We start from the raw sequence: 18,821 nt of genomic DNA, 5'->3' as shown, positions 1-18,821 counted from the left end.
GAAATATGGGACTATGTGAAAAGACCAAACCTTCATTTGATTGGTGTACCTGAAAGTGATGGGGAGAATGGAATCAAGTTGGAAAACACTCTTCAGGATATTATCCAGGAGAACTTTTCCCCAACCTAGCAAGACAGGCCAACATTCAAATTCAGAAAATACAGAGACCACCACACACCACAAAGATACTCCTCAAGAAGACTAACCCCAAGACACATAATTATCAGATTTACCAAAGTTGAAATGCAGGAAAAAAAACGTAAGAGCAGTCAGAGAGAAAGATTGGGTTACCCACAAAGGGAAGCCTATCAGACTAATAGCGGATCTCTCTGCAGAAACCATACAAGCCAGAAGAGAGTTGCAGGGGTCGGGGGCAATATTCAACATTCTTAAAGAAAAGAATTTGCAACCCAGATTTTCACATCCAGCCAAACTAAGCTTCATAAGTGAAAGAGAAATAAAATCTTTTACAGACAAGCAACTGCTGAGAGATTTTTGTCACCACCAGGCCTGCCTTAGAAGAGCTCCTGAAGGAAGCACTAAATATGGAAAGGAAAAACTGGTACCAGTCACTGCAAGAACATAACAAATTGTAAAGACCATCGACGATATGAAGAAACTGCATCAAGTAACAGGCAAAATAACCAGCTACCATCATAATGACAGGATCAAATTCACACATAACAACATTCACCTTAAATGTAAATGGGCAAAAATGCCCCAATTAAAAGACAGACTGGCAAACTGGACAAAGAGTCAAGATCCATCAGTGTGCTGTATTTAGGAGATCCATCTCAGGTGCAAAGACACAATAGGCTCAAAATAAAGGGATGGAGGTATATTTACTAAGCAAATGGAAAGCAAAAAAAAGCAGGAGTTGCAATCCTAGTCTCTGATAAAACAGACTTTAAACCAACAAAGATCAAAAGAGACAAAGAAGGTCATTACATAATCGTAAAGAGATCAATGCAACAAGAAGAGCTAACTATCCTAAATATATATGCACCCAATACAGAAGCACCCAGATTCATAAAGCAAGTTCTTAGAGACCTACAAAGAGACTTAGAATCCCACACAGTAATAGTGGGAGACTTTAACATCCCACTGTCCATAACAGACAGATCAACGAGACAGAAAATTAACAAGGATACTCAGGACTAGAACTCAGCTCTGGACCAAGAGGACCTAACAGACATCTACAGAACTCTCCATCCCAAATCAACAGAATATACGTTTCTCTCAGCACCACATCACACTTATTCTGAAATCGACCACATAATTGGAAGTAAAACACTCCACAGCAAATGCAAAAGAACAGAAATCATAACAGTCTCTCAGACCACAGTGCAATCAAATTGGAACTCAGGATTGAGAAACTCACTCACAACCACACAACTACATGGAAACTGAACAACCTGCTCCTGAATGACTACTGGGTAAGTAATGAAATGAAGGCAGAAATAAAGATGTTCTTTGAAACCAGAGAACAAAGGCACAATATACCAGAATCTCTGGGACACACTAAAAGCTGTGTGTAGAGGGAAATTTACAGCACTAAATGCCCAGAGAGAAAGCAGGAAAGATCTAAAATCGACACCCTAACATCAAAATTAAAGGAACTACAGAAGCAAGAGCAAACAAATTCAAAAGCTAGCAGAAGACAAGAAATAACTAAGATCAGAGCAGAAATGAAGGAGAAAGAGACACGAAAACCCCTTCAAAAAATCAATGGATCCAGAAACTGGTTTTTTGAAAAGATTAACAAAACAGGTAGACTGCTAGCCAGACTAATAAAGAAGAAAAGAGAGAAGAATCAAGCAGACACAATAAAGAGTGATAAAGGGGGTATCACCACTGATCACACAGAAATACAAACTACCATCAGAGAATACTATGAACACCTCTATGCAAATAAACTAGACAATCTAGAAGAAACTAATAAATTCCTGGACACATACACCCTTCCACCACTAAACCAGGAAGAAGTCAAATCCCTGAATAGACCAATAACAAGTTCTGAAATGGAGGCAGTAATTAATAGCCTACCAACCAATAAAAGCCCAGGACCAGACAGATTCTCAGCCAAATTCTATCAGGGATACAAAGAGGAGCTGGTGCCTTTCCTTCTAAAACCATTCCAAAAAACTGAAAAAGAGTGACTCCTCCCTAACTCATTTTATGAGGCCAGCATCATTCTGATACCAAAACCTGGCAGAGACACACAAAAAAGAGAAAACTTCAGGCCAATATACCTGATAAACTTCGATGTGAAAATCCTCAATAAAATACTGGCAAACCAAATCCAGCAGCACATCAAAAAGCTTATCGATCATGATCAAGTCGGCTTCATCCCTGGGATGCAAGCTTGGTTCAACATACACAAATCAATAAACGTAATTCATCCCATAAACAGAACCAATGATAAAAACCACATGATTATCTCAATAGAGGCAGAAAAGGTGTCCAATAAAATTCTACACCCCTTCATGCTAAAAACACTCAATAAACTATATTGATTGAAAGTATCTCAAAATAATAAGAGCTATTTATGAGCCCACGGTCAATGTCATACTGAACGGGCAAAAGCTGAAAGCATTCCTCTTGAAAACTGGCACAAGACAAGGATGCCCTCTCTCACCACTCCTACTCAACATAGTATTGGAAGTTCTGGCCAGGGCAATCAAGCAAGAGAAACAAATAAAGGATATTCTGATGGAAAGAGAGGAAGTCAAATTGTCTCTGTTTGCAGATTACATGACGGTGTATTTAGAAAACCCCATTGTGTCAGCCCAAAATCTCCTTAACCTGATAAGCAACTTCAGCAAACTCTCAGGACACATAATCAATGTGTAAAAATCACAAGTATTCCTATACACCAATAATAGACAAACAGACAAATCATGAGTGAACTCCCATTCAGAATTGCTAAAAGAGAATAGAATACCTAGGAATACAACTTACAAGGGATGTGAAGGACCTCTTCAAGAAGAACTACAAACCACTGCTCAAGGAGATCAGACAGGACACAAACAAATGGAAAAACATTCCATGCTCATGGACAGGAAGAATCAACATCATGAAAATGGCCATACTGCCCTAAGTAATTTATAGATTCAATGCTATCCCCATCAAGCTACCACTGACTGTCTTCACAGTTTAGGAAAAAAGTACTTTAAATTTAATATGGAACCAAAAAAGAGCCCGTATAGCAAGCTGGAGACATTACATTACCTGACTTCAAACTGTGCTACAAGTCTACATTAACCAAAACAGCAAGGTACTAGTACAAAAACAGATATATAGACCAATGGAACAGAACAGAGGCCTCAGAATTAACACCACATGTCTACAATCATCTGATCTTTGACAAACCTGACTAAAACAAGCAATGGGGAAAGGATTCCCTACTTAATAAATGGTGTTGGGAAGACTGGCTAGCCATATGCAGAAAACTGAAGCTGGATCCCTTCCTTACAGAACCTTATACAAATATTCACTCAAGATGGATTAAAGACTTAAACCTAAGACCTAAAACCATAAAAACCCTAGAAGAAAACCTAGGCAATACCATTCAGGTCAGAGGCATGGGCAAAGACTTCATGACTAAAACACCAAAAGCAATGGCAACAAAAGCCAAAACTGACAAATGGCATCTAATTAAACTGAAAAGCTCTGCACAGCAAAAGAAACTACCATCAGAGTGAACAGGCAACCTACAGAATGGGAGAAAATGTTTGCAATCTCTCCATCTGACAAAGGGCTAATATCCAGAATCTACAAAGATTAAACAAATTTACAAGAAGCCCATCAAAAAGTGGGGAAAGTATATGAACAGACACTTCGCAAAAGAAGACATTTATTGGCCAATAAACATATGAAAAAAAGCTCATCATCACTGATTATTAGAGAAATGCAAATAAAAACCACAATGAGATACTGTTTCATGCCAGTTAGAATGGTGATCATTAAAAAGTCAGGAAACAACAGGTGCTGGAGAAGATGAGGAGAAATAGGAACACTTTTACATTGTTTGTGGGAGTGTAAATTAGTTCAACCATTGTGGAAGACACTGCGGCGATTCCTCAAGGATCTAGAACCAGAAATATAATTTGAACCAGCAATCCCTTGGGTATATACCCAAGAGATTATAAACCATTCTACTATAGAGACAAATGCACACGTATGTTTATTGCAGCACTGCTCACAACAGCAAAAACTTGGAACCAACTAACCAACCCAAATGCCCATCAATGATAGACCTGATAAAGAAAATGTGGCACATACACACCATGGAATACTATGCAGCCATAAAAAAGGGATGAGTTCATGTCCTTTGCAGGGACATGGATGAAGCTGGAAGCCGTAATTCTCAGCAAACTAACATAGGAACAGAAGACCAAACACCACATGTTCTCAATCAAAAGTGAGAGTTAAACAATGAGAACACATGGACATGAAGAGGAAAACATCACACACTGGGGCCTGTCAGGCGGTGGGGAGATAGGGGAGGGATAGCATTAGGAGAAATACCTAATGTAGATGATGGGTTGATGGTGCAAACCACCATGGCACATGTATACCTATGTAACAAACCTGCGCATTCTGCACATGTATCCCAGAACTTAAAGTATAACCAAAAAAAATTAAAAAAAAAAAATATTTGTATCCCCTTACCTCCCTCAGCATGCACATGGGCACACAGTTTATGATGGCCTGCATACTGCCATTGCAATGCTCAGGCCTGAATAAATATAATTTCCTTAAAAAAAAAAAGAAAAAAGAATAGCTAATGAATGCTGGGCTTAATACCTAGGTGATGGGTTGATCTGTGCAGCAAACCACCATGGTACACATTTACTTATGTAACAAACCTGCACATTCTGGAACCCTATACCCTGGAAGTTAAAATAAAAGTTGAAGGAAAAAAACTTTTTCAAACTTTAAAAAAAAAAAAGGAAAAATAAAGGTAACTAAGCATTTCATATGGATGTTGAAATAAAAACTAAGATTACTTTTTTATGTGATTCATTTCTGATGTTTTTTGTTTGAAGCTTTTATCCCAACTGATAAAAAAAAAAAATTAAAATTTCCTTTAATAGAAGAAGTGGTAGAAACTAGACCTTTAACATTACTGGAGGAATACTTTGAAAATAAATCACTTAGCAGTCAGAATAACAATTTGGAATTGTGACCAAATAGTCAAAAACAGCTGGGAGACCTAGAATTCAACAGAACATTGTTTTAACACTTAAGAGTTGTGTGACCTAACAGAAGGGAAGAATATATAAGAATAAAGCTTAATTAACCAACTATGTAAACAGAACCAATCGTTATTCATAGTTCCCTTAAAAGTAATTAATATTTGCTAAACTTAAAAGATTTGCATGCTATAAAAAAAAATCAAAAACAAAAACCTGACTTTAATTCCCACAACAAATGTTTTATTGTTCATGACACAATTTACATATTTTATATTGTGCATCTACTAACAAGTTTTTGTAGTTATATTCTTAATACTGCTGTCTTTTAACTCTTAGACTGTTTATACACTATCTTTACAGTATTCAAATATTCTGTATATGTGTATATATTTGCCCTTGCCTGTGAATTGTGTACTTTTGTATGCTTTCTTGTTGCTGTGTAGCATCATTTTGTTTCAACTCAAAGAACTCCTTTTAGCATTTTTTTATAAGGCAGGTCTAGTGGTGATGAACTCCCTCAGCTTTTGTTTATCTGGGAAAGCCTTTCTCTCTACTTCATTTCTGAAGGACAGTTTTGCTGGGTACTGGTTGACAGTTTTTTTGTTTCCTTCAGTATTTTAAATATATCATCCTGTTCCCTTCTGGTCTATAAGGTTTTGGCTGAGAAATCTGCTAACAGCAGATTTATGGAAGTTCTCTTATATAAGACAAGTCCTTTTCATCTTGCTACTTTCAAAATTCTCTTTGACGTTTGGCAATTTGACCACAATGCGTCTCAGCATGGATTCCTCTTAAAGGGTTGTTTGGACTTCAAGGATCAATGTTCATTTCCCTCCCCAGATCTGGGAAGTTTTCAGCCACTGTAAGTTTCCTGCTCACTTCTCTTCCTGCTCTCCCTCTTCCTCTCTCTCTTGCCCTCCTTCTGATAATCCCATATTGAGCATATTGGTTTGCTTGATGGTGTCCTTTTAGTTTCTTAGGATTTCTTCACTCTTTCTCCTTTTTGATTCTCTGAATGAATCATTTCAAATGACCTATCTTCCAGTTGACTCGCTCCTCTATTTGATCAAGAATGCTGTTGAAGTTCTCTATAGAATTTTTGTATTATTTATTGTATTCTTCAGCTCCAGAATTTCTGTTTGGTTCTTTGCTTTCTTATGGTTTCTATCTCTTTGTTGGTATTCTCATGATTTTCACTTTTCATTTTCCTCATTTAATTTAGTTGTCTATCTGTGTCCTCTTGTAACTCATTTAGTTAAGTAATCTTTAAGACTATTATTTTGAGTTGTCTTGTAGGCAATTTATAGAACTCCTTTTCTTTAGGATCTGTTATTGAATATTTATTTTGTTCCTTTGATTGTGTCATGTATTCCTGATTCTTCATCTTCCTTGCAGCTTTGCTCTGGGGCCTGTACATTTGAAGAAACAACCACTCCTCCCAGTCTTTATGGACTGACTTCAATAGACAAAGACCCTCAACCAATCAGCTCAACCAGATTCTGGGAACCTCTCAAATCTATTCTATGAATGTACGCACTTCATTCCACCATCCATCCTGAGAGTCTCAGGGTTGTGTGCCTTCTCCCAATCTCACAAAGAAACGATGGCCACAGTAAGAGGCCCATCTCTTTTCCCTAGGGCAGTACTCTAAAATTCCAGGATGCATGCTTCATTCTTCTCATTCCCTTCTGAAGCAGAAGATTCACAGATATGCACCTTCTCCCAACCCTGCAGAGCTCTACTGGCCACAGTTGCCTGCCCTCCACTTTTCTCTAGAGTGAGGCACTGAAATGACGGGCTACTGCTCCCACTCCTCTCCCTCCCTCCTACAGAAATCTGAGGGTTGTGCACTTTTTCCAATCTTGCAGAGACAAGCAAGCTGCAGTGAGCCTCTCACTCCCTTTCTTTGTTCTTAGCTTCCCCCGCAGGTTTAAATTATGCTGGCTACTCCAGCACTCTGGGTGAGGTGGGATAGAAAGAGGTCATTCAAGCAGCACCCACAAATGCTAGAGATGTTTGTTGTACAGTCCACTTGTTCTTTGCCCCACTGGAGGAGTCACAGTCTGGGACAAATTCTCTCTTAACCAGCTGGGAGAAGGGACTGACAAAGCTAAGAGTGAAATTGCTCTTCTTAGCCATTTCAATGTGTCTACTCTCTGTTTTGTGCTCCTCTGGAGTACTGCAACTTCTTCACTGGATACTGGACCTCTTATAAAGGTATTTTTCTTGGTATACCATTGTTAAATCTGTGTTTCTGTAGGGGGATGAGAGCTGAAACTTCTTATTCTGCCAAACTGCTGATGTCATGAAAGACTACTACTTTCTGGTTGGGTTCTATTCCACTACAACATAGTAAAATGAAAAATTCTCTGGAGAAAAAGGCCAAAGTAAACATGAATCTCTCCTTGTGCACATCCCTTCCATCAAAGATCACAGCCCCTCAAGATTGGTCTTGCCCAACCAATTGTTCTCCAGTGCCTGTAGACAATTGTTTTTTAATATTTTCTCCAGATATTAGAATTTTTATTCTGGACCACCAACTTATTGGACATTTGGATATGGAAGTAAATTCTAAATAGCTTTCTAAGATTTACATCCCACTTCCAGCAAATATGGCTTCTCTGTGTGTAATTTTATGTACAGCCACAACACTTCTACTTTCCTGAAGCAAACTGAATCCAGGTGGGGATTCTTCTGCTAGCAAAGTGTTCCCCAATGTCCTTTGTAACTATTATAAATGGGACATATGACTCATGAACTTAGGGTAAGTTCCTTATCATCAGAAAGTGTATTATTTTGCTGGTATTTTCTAAGGCACTCTATTTCAGAATCCCTAGATACTATCTATATCTCCTTTTCTCACCTTGGTCCCTCATAGCTTCTGCCCACTTTCAGCTCTGATCAGCCTCATTACTGATAAATCAAGGATATTATTTCTGAATTTTGTGATAAGCCATTCACATTCAGAAAATGTTTTTAAGCACTTTCCAAAATATATGCTCTGCTAATCCCAAGTCGAAATACTCTCTTTTCCTTTTCTCACACTTCTATCCAGGCTCGATACTTCTGATAGTCCTTACTTATAAACTTGAGATGGCAGATTATTTGCCGCAAAGGTTCATAAACATGAGATGTATAAGTTGTTTTTCTTTTTTATGTCCTTATGGCTTTACATGTTTTGTAAAAGGAGAAGGAGAAGAATAAGAAGTATGCTGGTTGTGGATTCATATCAGAATCTTCCAAGTTATATTCTTACTATTTCCCCAACACAAATTTTATATTGGAAGGCATACAAGACAATTAATAATAACTATCATCTCCAAATCTATTCTTCTTTTTTTTTTTTTTTTTTTTTTTTTGAGACGGAGTCTCACGCTGTTGCCCAGGCTGGAGTGCAGTGGCGCGATCTCGGCTCACTGCAAGCTCCGCCTCCCGGGTTCCCGCCATTCTCCTGCCTCAGCCTCCTGAGTAGCTGGGACTACAGGCGCCCGCCACCGCGCCCGGCTAATTTTTTGTATTTTTAGTAGAGACGGGGTTTCACTGTGGTCTCGATCTCCTGACCTTGTGATCCGCCCGCCTCGGCCTCCCAAAGTGCTGGGATTACAGGCTTGAGCCACCGCGCCCGGCCCAAATCTATTCTTCTAAGTACTAATCATGAGGCTAAAATCCACAAGCTGTGTTTTGCAGTCTCCATTGCCAGCTGGGAGCATTAGAAAGATACTGGGGAAAAGAAGGTAAAGAAGTGTGTTTCCTGCTGTTCCTGTAAACAAGTTCTTTCAGTGAAAATTGGTTCCAGCCTCCAGTTGCTTTTGGCATTCCCCAAAACAGCCTCATTACCACCTTCTTTACACATACCAACAGTAGCTATTTGATATTTCCTCCTCAAATTTCTGAGCTCCAGTGTCTCTAGATCTAATTTCTGTGTTCCTGGGTTTCGGTATCCCCAACCCACTATCTTTTGTATCCCCACCATTAATGTGTAGACCGCTTTATGCAGTTATAATCTATGGGTTACATCAGGATTTCCTCTTTTGTTCTTTCACTCTTCAAACGTGTGTAAATAATTTCCCACATTAAATTCCACCTCATAAAGTGACTCATGTTTCTATTTTCCTGAATGAACCCTAACTGACCAGAAGGTTACTCTGATGCTTACTCACCCTCCAATCAAGAACAGTATTTCTACTTTAGGAAGCTACCTTGGTTACAAATTATATAGTACCTACATTTTATGTTTTAAAATAATAAATTTTGAAAAATAAAATCAAAACTATAATACTTACTATTTTTAAAAACAGAACACGATAAAGAATTTTTTGAAAACTCATTCATATTCCCAACATGCAAAAACAAGTGGTAACACTTTGATATATTTATTTCTTGTCTCTTTTTAGGGAGATTGCTTTGTTTTTAAAATTTGTGATAAACCGTTTTGTATATTGTCTTCTTATGGTTAAGGTATACCTTTAAACTTTTTCAATTTCAACTTGCAAATAAAAAATTTTAAAAGTCTCTTTCACTTTGTAAAAACAAAATGACATATTTTTCTTTAACTCCTACCCTATGAATGACTATGCTCAAAATAGTACTTAATTTTTTAAAACATACTGCATGCCTAATTTATTTTATAAAATTCACAGCTAACGTCACTTCTTTCGTATACAAGAAAACAGATTAAAGTTGTCTGTATTTTAAGAAAACATTATTCCCTTAGAATTACATGATAAAGCATGTACATTTTTGCCAGGAAAACATGTCAATGGTATATTTTATACTATGAACCAAAAAGAAAAACAATCCTCCTCTATAGCCTATAAAAATTGTAAATAAATTTAGTAAGGCCAATTACTCACCCCCTATTACTGACAATTGCCTTTTTCAAGTGAATGTAATTTGCAGGAAAGATCCCCTGTAAAAGAGAAAATATTTCCCATTAGAAAAAATAAACTGTGATTAACATTCATATATACAAAAATAGCAATCAGATCTCAGCACAGAAACATAGTAGATCTCCTGCTACAGCAACCACTTTGCACATTAAGTATGCAGAGCTGTACAAAGTATATTAGGTAGGAATTTCATGGCCATATGCAATCAAAATCTATCCTCAGGAGACAACCATGATCTTTAGCACTGCAAAAATAAAACTTTAAATTTTAAAAGAGTTATAGATTAGAGATGGTCCATCAATTCACTCTCCAGATATAGTATTATGTACAAAACTTGTCACATATCTCCAAAACTAGTATCATCATCTAACCAACAACTTACAGATTATCTAGCTCTGAGCTGGAAAAACAATCATCAGATTCTAGCTAACATTAATGTTCACAGGAGTGAATCAACTCGAGAACTTCTAAAATATGTCTTCTTTTACTCTTTCCAAAACTGTTTCTACTTTGTTATTTACCATAATTTGATTCCAATCCCTAAAGAATAAGTAGCGTATTTAAAAAAAAAAAAAAAAAAAAACACGTCAGTTTTCCAATCAATGTTTCACCCTATCTCCTGATGTATAAAATGCTCTTCAAATAAAACATGAATGGCTTACAGGTTTGGTGGCTCATGCTTGTAATCCCAGTGCTTTAGGAGGCTGAGGTGGGAGGACTGCTAAAGGTCAGGAGTCCATGACTACTCTGGGCAACATAGGGAGACCCTGTCTCTACAAACAATTAAAAAGTTAGCCAGGTGTGATGGTGCACACCTGTACTCCTAGCTACTTGGGAGGCTGAGGTGCACACCTGTAGTCCTAGCTACTTGGGAGGATGACTTGAGCCCAGAAGTTGGGGCTATAGTGAGCTATCATAGCACCACTGTACTCCAGCCTATGTGACAGAGCAAGAACCTGTCTTAAACACACACACACACACACACACACACACACGTCCTAAATATTTTTTATACTCTGTGGCCCACACTACCACCAATAATCATCCCAATGAAGGCTATAAGCAATTAGACTACAGTAATAAATTCTGTGTGTTGGCTCATAATAAAAGAGCATATGCTAACGTAAAATCCTAATATGGGAGAATAGAGGGACTTAAAAAAGGATTTAAAATGCAACCGCATGTAACCATAGCTAAATGATGACTATTGTTTATCTGTTTTTAAAAAAAGGAATTGATAGTAAAAAGCTTTAAAATATACACGCTCAGCATACACTTCTGAGAAGATGAAAGAAACATACATTTCAGTATTCCTCCAAATAAACACCTAGTGCATACCTAAAAACTCTGGAATATAATATATACATACATAACCAAAATAAAAATATTCTGAAAGGTAGAGAGAAGAAGGCAGACCAACTAGGGATTGTGGGAGACACAAAAAAACATAGTGGTGAATTCCCTAGTTTATCTTTTTGCATATATATCAGGCTATTTGAAAGTGAAGAAGCTGGAAACCTGGAAGCATCAACAGGCACAGACAGAAAGAAACTCCAACAAAAACTTGCTCTCTCTAGCCAAAGAACCAGGAAAAGGTCATCCTATTAAGACAGAAAACTTTTAAACAATAACCACTATACTGCTGTCAAACAGCACCCCTTTCTGCCCCCAACTCCAAAAAACTGTGACCTAATCCCCACCCACACAAGCAAGGTCAATTGGAGATACTAGACTTTCACCATCATCAGGCAGTAACGAAGCACTCAGACCCATACTGGGGTAGCATAAGAGATGGCTGGCTGTTTGGGGACCCGAAAACCTTCTCCAGTAGCTAGTAACAAGCTCCCACCACACAGTGGCAGTGGAGATTGCCTGGATTATCTGGATTTACACCCCTAACCAGCATTAATAGGACTCCCTCCATCAGCCTTCTCTGGTGGTATCAGAACTGCCCCACGGGACAGTTGGACTGAAAAAGTACATGAAGAAATAATGGTATACTAGTGAGGATGTGATGCAACCTCATTCATTGCTGGTAGGAATACAAAATGGTATGGTCACTTTAAAAGACACTCTGGCAGTTTCATACAAAACTAAACATAGCCTTACCATATGATCCAGTAATTACACTCCTAAGTATTTACTCAAATGAGTTGAAAATTTGATGTCCATACAAAAAAACTGCATACAAAAGCTTATAGCATTTTTCTTCATAAATGCCAAGACTTGGAAGCAACTACGATGTCCTTCAACAGGTGAATGGATAAGCAAACTGTAGCACATCCATACAATGAAATATGATTCAGCAATAAAAAGAAATGAGCTATAAAGCCACAAAAACATAGGGAAAACATTAACTGCATATTGCTAAGTGAAAGAAATCAATCTGAAAGGCTACATACTGTATGACTCCACCTATATGATATTCTACAAAAAGCAAAACCATAGAGACAGTAAAAAAAACAGTTGTTGCCAAGGTTCCTAGGGGAAGTGGGAAAGGATGAACAGGTGGCACACAAGGGCATTGTTAGGGCAGTGAAACTATTCTGCATGGTACTGTAACGACAGCTACATAACACTATGCATTTGGTAAAACCCTTAGGACTGTACAACACAAAGAGTAAACCCTAATGTAAATAATAATATTAATAGTGTATCAATACTGGTTCATCCATTATAACAAATGTTCCACAATAATGCAGGATGTTAATAATAGGAAAACTGAAGTGGGGGGTGGAGAGGAAAAGCCTGTACTTTCTGCACAATATTTCTGGAAGCCTAAAACTCTTTAAAAAATAAAGTCTAATTTGAAATGTAAAATTTAAAAAATGACACAAAACTTCCAAATTTGGAAAAAGACATAAAGGTACACATTCAAGAAGTTGAATGAATCCCAAGCAGGAAGAAAACCAAGGAAATACACAACAAGTTACAACATAGTCATTTTGGAATACTATGGGCAAAGAAAAAATTGACAAGAGAGAAACAACACTTTACCTATAGTGAAAAAAATTATATTAATTTTTCATCGAAACCATAAAAGATAGCAGCACCAGTCACAATAGCCAAAAGCTGTTTACAACCCAAATGTCCATCAACTGATAAATAAATGAGCTGTTCATATTATTGAATGGTATATATCCAGCCGGGCACGGTGGCTCACGCCTGTAATCTCAGCACTTTGGGAGGCCAATGCAGGCAGATCACCTGAGGTCAGGAGTTTGAGACCAGCTTTGCCAGCATGGCAAAATCCTGTCTTTACTAAAAATACAAAAATTAGCTGGGCATGGTGGCGGGTGCCTATAATCCTAGCTACTCAGGAGGCTGAGACAGGAGAATCGCTTGAACTCAGGAGGTGGAGGTTGCAGTAAGGTGAGATGGTGCCACTGCACTCCAGCCTGGGAGACAGAGCGAGACTCCATCTCAAAAATAAAAAAAAAAGAATGGTGTATAATTGCAGTGAAACATTATTCAGTCATAAAAAGGAATGTACATGAATGAACTCAGAAAACAATATACTGAATGAAAGAAGACAGATGCAAAAGACACCTATTACATAATTTCATGTACACGAAATATTCAGAATAGGCAAATACACAGAGACAGAAAGAAGTCAAATGGTTGTCAGGAGCAGGAGGATGAAAAAACGTGACTGCTTAAGGGGCTTGGAAGTTTCTGTTTGTGGAAATGAAAACGTTTTGGAGCATAATAACGGTGATGTTTGTAAAACATTATGAATGTACTAAACGTCACTCATGGTAAATGTTACATGTATTTTACATTCTAGATTTTTGAAAAATACGTATAAAATATTTAAAATACAAATTCCTATAATTTTCACTGAAAATATAGAAGACAGAAGGAAGTGGCACATTTGTCAAATGCTGAAAGGAAAGCATTGTCAATCTAGACTCTTATACCTACCAAAAATACATTTCAGGCATGGAAGAGAAATCAAAACATTTTCAGATGAAGGAAAATGAAAATAATTTGTCACCAACAGAAATACCCTAAAAATAAAGGTGAAAGAAAATTCTCTAAGCAGAAAGAAAATGATAAAACAAAAAACCATGGAACTACACTAAGAAGGAAAAAATGTAAGCAAATCCATGGGTAAATATAATAGACTTTCATTTTTCTCTTGAATTTTCTTAATTAGATTTGATGGTTGAAGCAAAAACTATAGTACTAACTTATATGATTCTTAGTTTATGTAGAAAAATAACTGATACAATTATATTATCAAAGAGTAAAGTGATATAAAAGAAGATAACGTTTCTATAATTTACTCCATTGGAAAAAATGACAATAACAGCTGACTATAAGTTCTGCATATATGATATAAGCCTAGGGGTAACTACTAAAAGAGCTCTACAAAGGGATATATTCAAAAACACTATATATCTAGACATGTGTACATGTGAAAATGGAATTCTTTTCAAAATTTCAATTAAACCACAAGAAGGCAGGACAAAGAAAAGAGAAAAATAAAAAATTATTTTATAGAGAAAACGGGAACAGAACATAACAAAATAAAATGGCAGACTTAAATCCTAATACATCAATAATTACACTAAATGTAAATTATATAAATGCACTCAAAGACAGAGACAGGCAGAGTATACAGGTAGATATGACCAACCTATATGGAGTCCACAAAATAACTCATTCTAAATACAGTGATACAAGCTAGCTGAGTGTAAAAGGACAGGAGGATATGTTATACAAAAATTAATCAAAAGAAAGCAGTAGTTAATATCAGATAAAGTGGACTCCAAAGCAAAAAAGAAAAAATTACAAAACACAAAAAGATACCTTATTTAATGACACAGGATTAACCACCAAGACGTACCAATTATCAATGTGTATGCACCAAACAAAAGCTACAAAATATATGAAGTAACACTGACAGGAATAAAAATAGGTAAACCCACAATTACAGAGAGGTATAGAACTAGACAGAAAATCAGCAATGATAAAGAAAAACTCAACAACACTAACAACCAACAGGATCTAGCAACAGTCATTGAATAGCCACCTAACAAAAGCAAAATATACTTTCTTTTTTTTTTTTTTTTTTTTTTTTTTTGAGACGGAGTCTTGCTCTGTCACCCAGGCTGGAGTGCAGTGGCCGGATCTCAGCTCACTGCAAGCTCCTCCTCTCGGGTTCATGCCATTCTCCTGCCTCAGCCTCCGGAGTAGCTGGGACTACAGGCACCCGCCACTTCGCCCGGCTAGTTTTTTGTATTTTTTAGTAGAGACGGGGTTTCACCGTATTAGCCAGGATGGTCTCGATCTCCTGACCTCATGATCCGCCCGTCTCGGCCTCCCAAAGTGCTGGGATTACAGGCTTGCGCCACCGCGCCCGGCCGCAAAATATACTTTCACTTCAAGTGTGTACACCAAGGACATACACCAAGAGGACATACACCAAGAAAGATCATATCTTGGGGGAAAAAAAACATTAAGATTAAAAGAAATGAAATCGTACATGGAATATTTTCTCCAACCACAATGCATTGAAACTAAAAATTGGTAACAAAAAAAAATTTCTAAACGTTTAGAAACAAAACAATATACTCTAAGTAATCCATGCAAAAAGAAATTCTCAAGGCAAATAAAAAATTATACCAAACTGAATGAAAATGACAATACAATATAACAGAATTTATGGAACACACATAAAGCAGTGCTGAAAGGAAATTTTATGACAGCTAAATACACATATTATTAAAGAAGAAAAGTTTCAAATCAATAATCTAAGCTCCCACCTCAAGAAATTAGAAAAAATAGAGAAATATAAAACTGAAGCAAGCAGAAAGAAGGAATACAATGTAGAAATCAATAAATTGAAAACAGAAAAGAAACAGAGAAAATCAATGAAATATAAAGCTGGTACTAGACAATATATATATAATCAATTGATTTCCAGTCAGGCAAAGAAGAAAATAGAGAAGATGCAAATTATCAGTATCAGGAAAGAAACAGGGTATCATTACAGATCCCACAGATATCAAAATGTTTATTTTAAAAATACTATAAAAATCTCCACACACATCAATGTGACAACTTACAGGAAATAGACCAATTCCTTGAAAAACACCAACTACCACAACTCACTCAATCTAAAATAGATAATTTGAACGTCCTATATACTATTAAGAAATTTTAATTTATATTTTGAAAACTCCTAAAAACTCTGCAGCCCCAGATGGCTTCACTGCTAAATTCTACCAAATGACTGCAGAAGAATTAGCTCTAATTCTACCAAATCTCTACCATAGAATAACAGAAGAGGGCCAGGCACAGTGGCTCACACCTGTAATCCCAGAACTTTCAGAGGCAGAGGCAGGAAGATGGCTTGAGCCCAGGAGTTTGAGATCAGCCTGGGCATTTTGTAGAAACCCCATCTCTATTAAAAAGTTTAAAAATTATTCAGGTGCAGTGGCATGTGCCTGTAATCCCAGTTACTTGGGAGGCTACGGTGGATCACTTAAGACCAGGAGTTCAAGACTGCAGTGACCTATGATCACACCACCGCATGCCAGCCTAGGTGACAGAGTGAGACCCTGTCTCTAAGAAAATTTTAAAAAGAATAAAAGAAAACAATATTCTTCAATACATTTTTAAAAGCTGGTACTACCCTGATACCCAAATTGAACAAAGACAATATAAAAAATCACAGACTAATATTCCTCATGAATATACGTATAAATATGCCTAATCAATTATTACTACATATAATTCAGTAATATGTAAGAGTTAGGCATTGTGAGGGTTATTCTAAGGATGCAATTCATCTTCAATATTCAGAAAAATCAATGTAATGTACCACATTAATAGTTTAAAGAAAACAATCATATAATCATATCAATTAATACAGAAAATAAATATGACAAAATTCAACACATATTCATGATAAAAATAAAATTCTTGGAAACACCAAAACAGAAAATTTCCTCAACCTGATAGAAAGCACCTACAAAAAAAGCTACAGCTGGCTGGGAGCGGTGGCTCATGCCTGTAATCCCAGCACTCTGGGAGGTCAAGGTGGGCAGATCTCTTGAGGCCAGGAGTTCAAGACCTGTCTGGCCAACATGGTGAAACCCCATCTCTACTAAAAATACAAAAATTCACCAGGCATACTGTAGTCCCAGCTATTCGGGAGGCTGATGTGGAAGGACTGCTTGAACTCAGGAGGCGGAGGTTGCACTAAGCTGACATCATGGCACTGCACTCCAGCCTCAGAGACAGAGCAAGACTCCGTCTCAAAAAAAAAAAAAAAAAAAAAAAACCTATAGTTAACATTAATTAGTGGTGAAAGAATGTATATATTTTCCTCCCAAGATCAGAAACAAGGCAAGGTCCACTTTCAACACTCATATCAATATACTGCTGGGAACTCTATCCAGTGCCATAAGGTAAAAATGTAAAAAGTAAATAAAAAGCATACAAGATTAGAAACAAAAAAAATTAAAATGCCGCCTAGAACAAGAGAATTCTGAAAGGTTGCAGATACAAATAAACATACACAAATCAATTATATTGCTATATGCTAGCAATAAATTCTGAAACTAAAAACACAGCACCATTTACACTCACTCAAAAAGAGTGATTCAGTTAGATATAAATCTAACAAAACAGACACACAACTTGTACGTAGAAAACTAAAAAACACAGATAAAGATATCAAATATCATACTATGCTTATGGAAGACTCAATAAAAGGATGCAAATTCTCCCAAATTGGTAAATAGGTTTAATATGATTCCCATAAAAATGACTTATATGGAAAGGCAGAGAGACTAGAAGAGCTAAAAATAATTTTGAAAAAGAATAAAGTGAAAATAACAGTCTACTTGATTTTGAGATTTATTATATAACTAATCAAGACTGTGCAGTATTGGCAAAGGAATTTACATATAGATCAATGAAACAGAGAACCTATAAACAGATCCATACAAACACATGCCACTAATCTTCTATAAAGATGCAATAGCAATTTAATGGGAGAAAATAACCCTTTCAACAAATGATACCAAAGCAAACGGACATCCATAAACAAAACTATAACCCTCAATCTAAGTTTAAAACATTCTATAAAAATTAACTTAAGATGGATCACATCTTAATTGTAAAACTGTAAAACTTTTAGAAATATAACACAGAATAAAAATTTCAACTTCTAGGGTTAGCCAAAAATCCACAGACTTGACACCAAATGGACAATCCATGAAAGGAAAAATTAACAGATAGGAATTCATCAAAATTAAAAACTATTTCTCTGTTCAAAAAAAGAAAACTGTCAAGAGCATAAAAGGACAGGTTACAGACTGGAAGAAAATATTTTCAAACCACACATCTGACACAGACTAGTATCTAGAATATGTAAAGAACTCTTCCCCCTTTCTATGCAGTCAAACTGAGCCAGCATCTGGGCCCATCATCAGGCCACACCTTCCTCAGTCACGCCCTCTGCATCCTGATCACTGACGACAACTAAGTGAGCTAGCTTCAGCAGGATCCAAACATTCTGCATACCAAAAAAAAAAAAAAATGCGCTTCCTGAGGAAGTGGGTGGAGAACATGGAGGCTAAAGTATTATCTGTTATTTGCAAAGTTGAATCAGAAGAAAATATCAAGGAAAAAAACAGAGTAGGAAAGTAAAGGAAAACAAAAAGATAGATGAACCATTAAGTCAGGAAAGTGATCTAGAAATCAACAATGAAGA

At 36.7% G+C, this 18,821-nt stretch overlaps 1 protein-coding gene across 17 annotated transcripts in view; it reads right to left on the bottom strand.

Annotated features, from left to right (window-relative positions):
* Positions 1-18,821, bottom strand: part of DOCK3 (dedicator of cytokinesis 3) — a 687,722-nt gene that overhangs the window by 490,843 nt on the left and 178,058 nt on the right. For all 17 annotated transcript variants that reach the window (XM_005547251.5, XM_005547256.5, XM_005547252.5 and 14 more), the window contains exon 4: positions 10,055-10,110. In XM_005547251.5, coding sequence (XP_005547308.1) covers positions 10,055-10,110 — 56 coding nt within the window. The remainder of the gene's footprint in view (positions 1-10,054; positions 10,111-18,821) is intronic.

Source organism: Macaca fascicularis, chromosome 2 (assembly GCF_037993035.2).
Source record: "Macaca fascicularis isolate 582-1 chromosome 2, T2T-MFA8v1.1".
NCBI lineage: Eukaryota > Metazoa > Chordata > Mammalia > Primates > Cercopithecidae > Macaca > Macaca fascicularis.
Note: the sequence above shows the minus strand (reverse complement) of the source record. Positions and strands in the feature narration are given on the sequence as shown.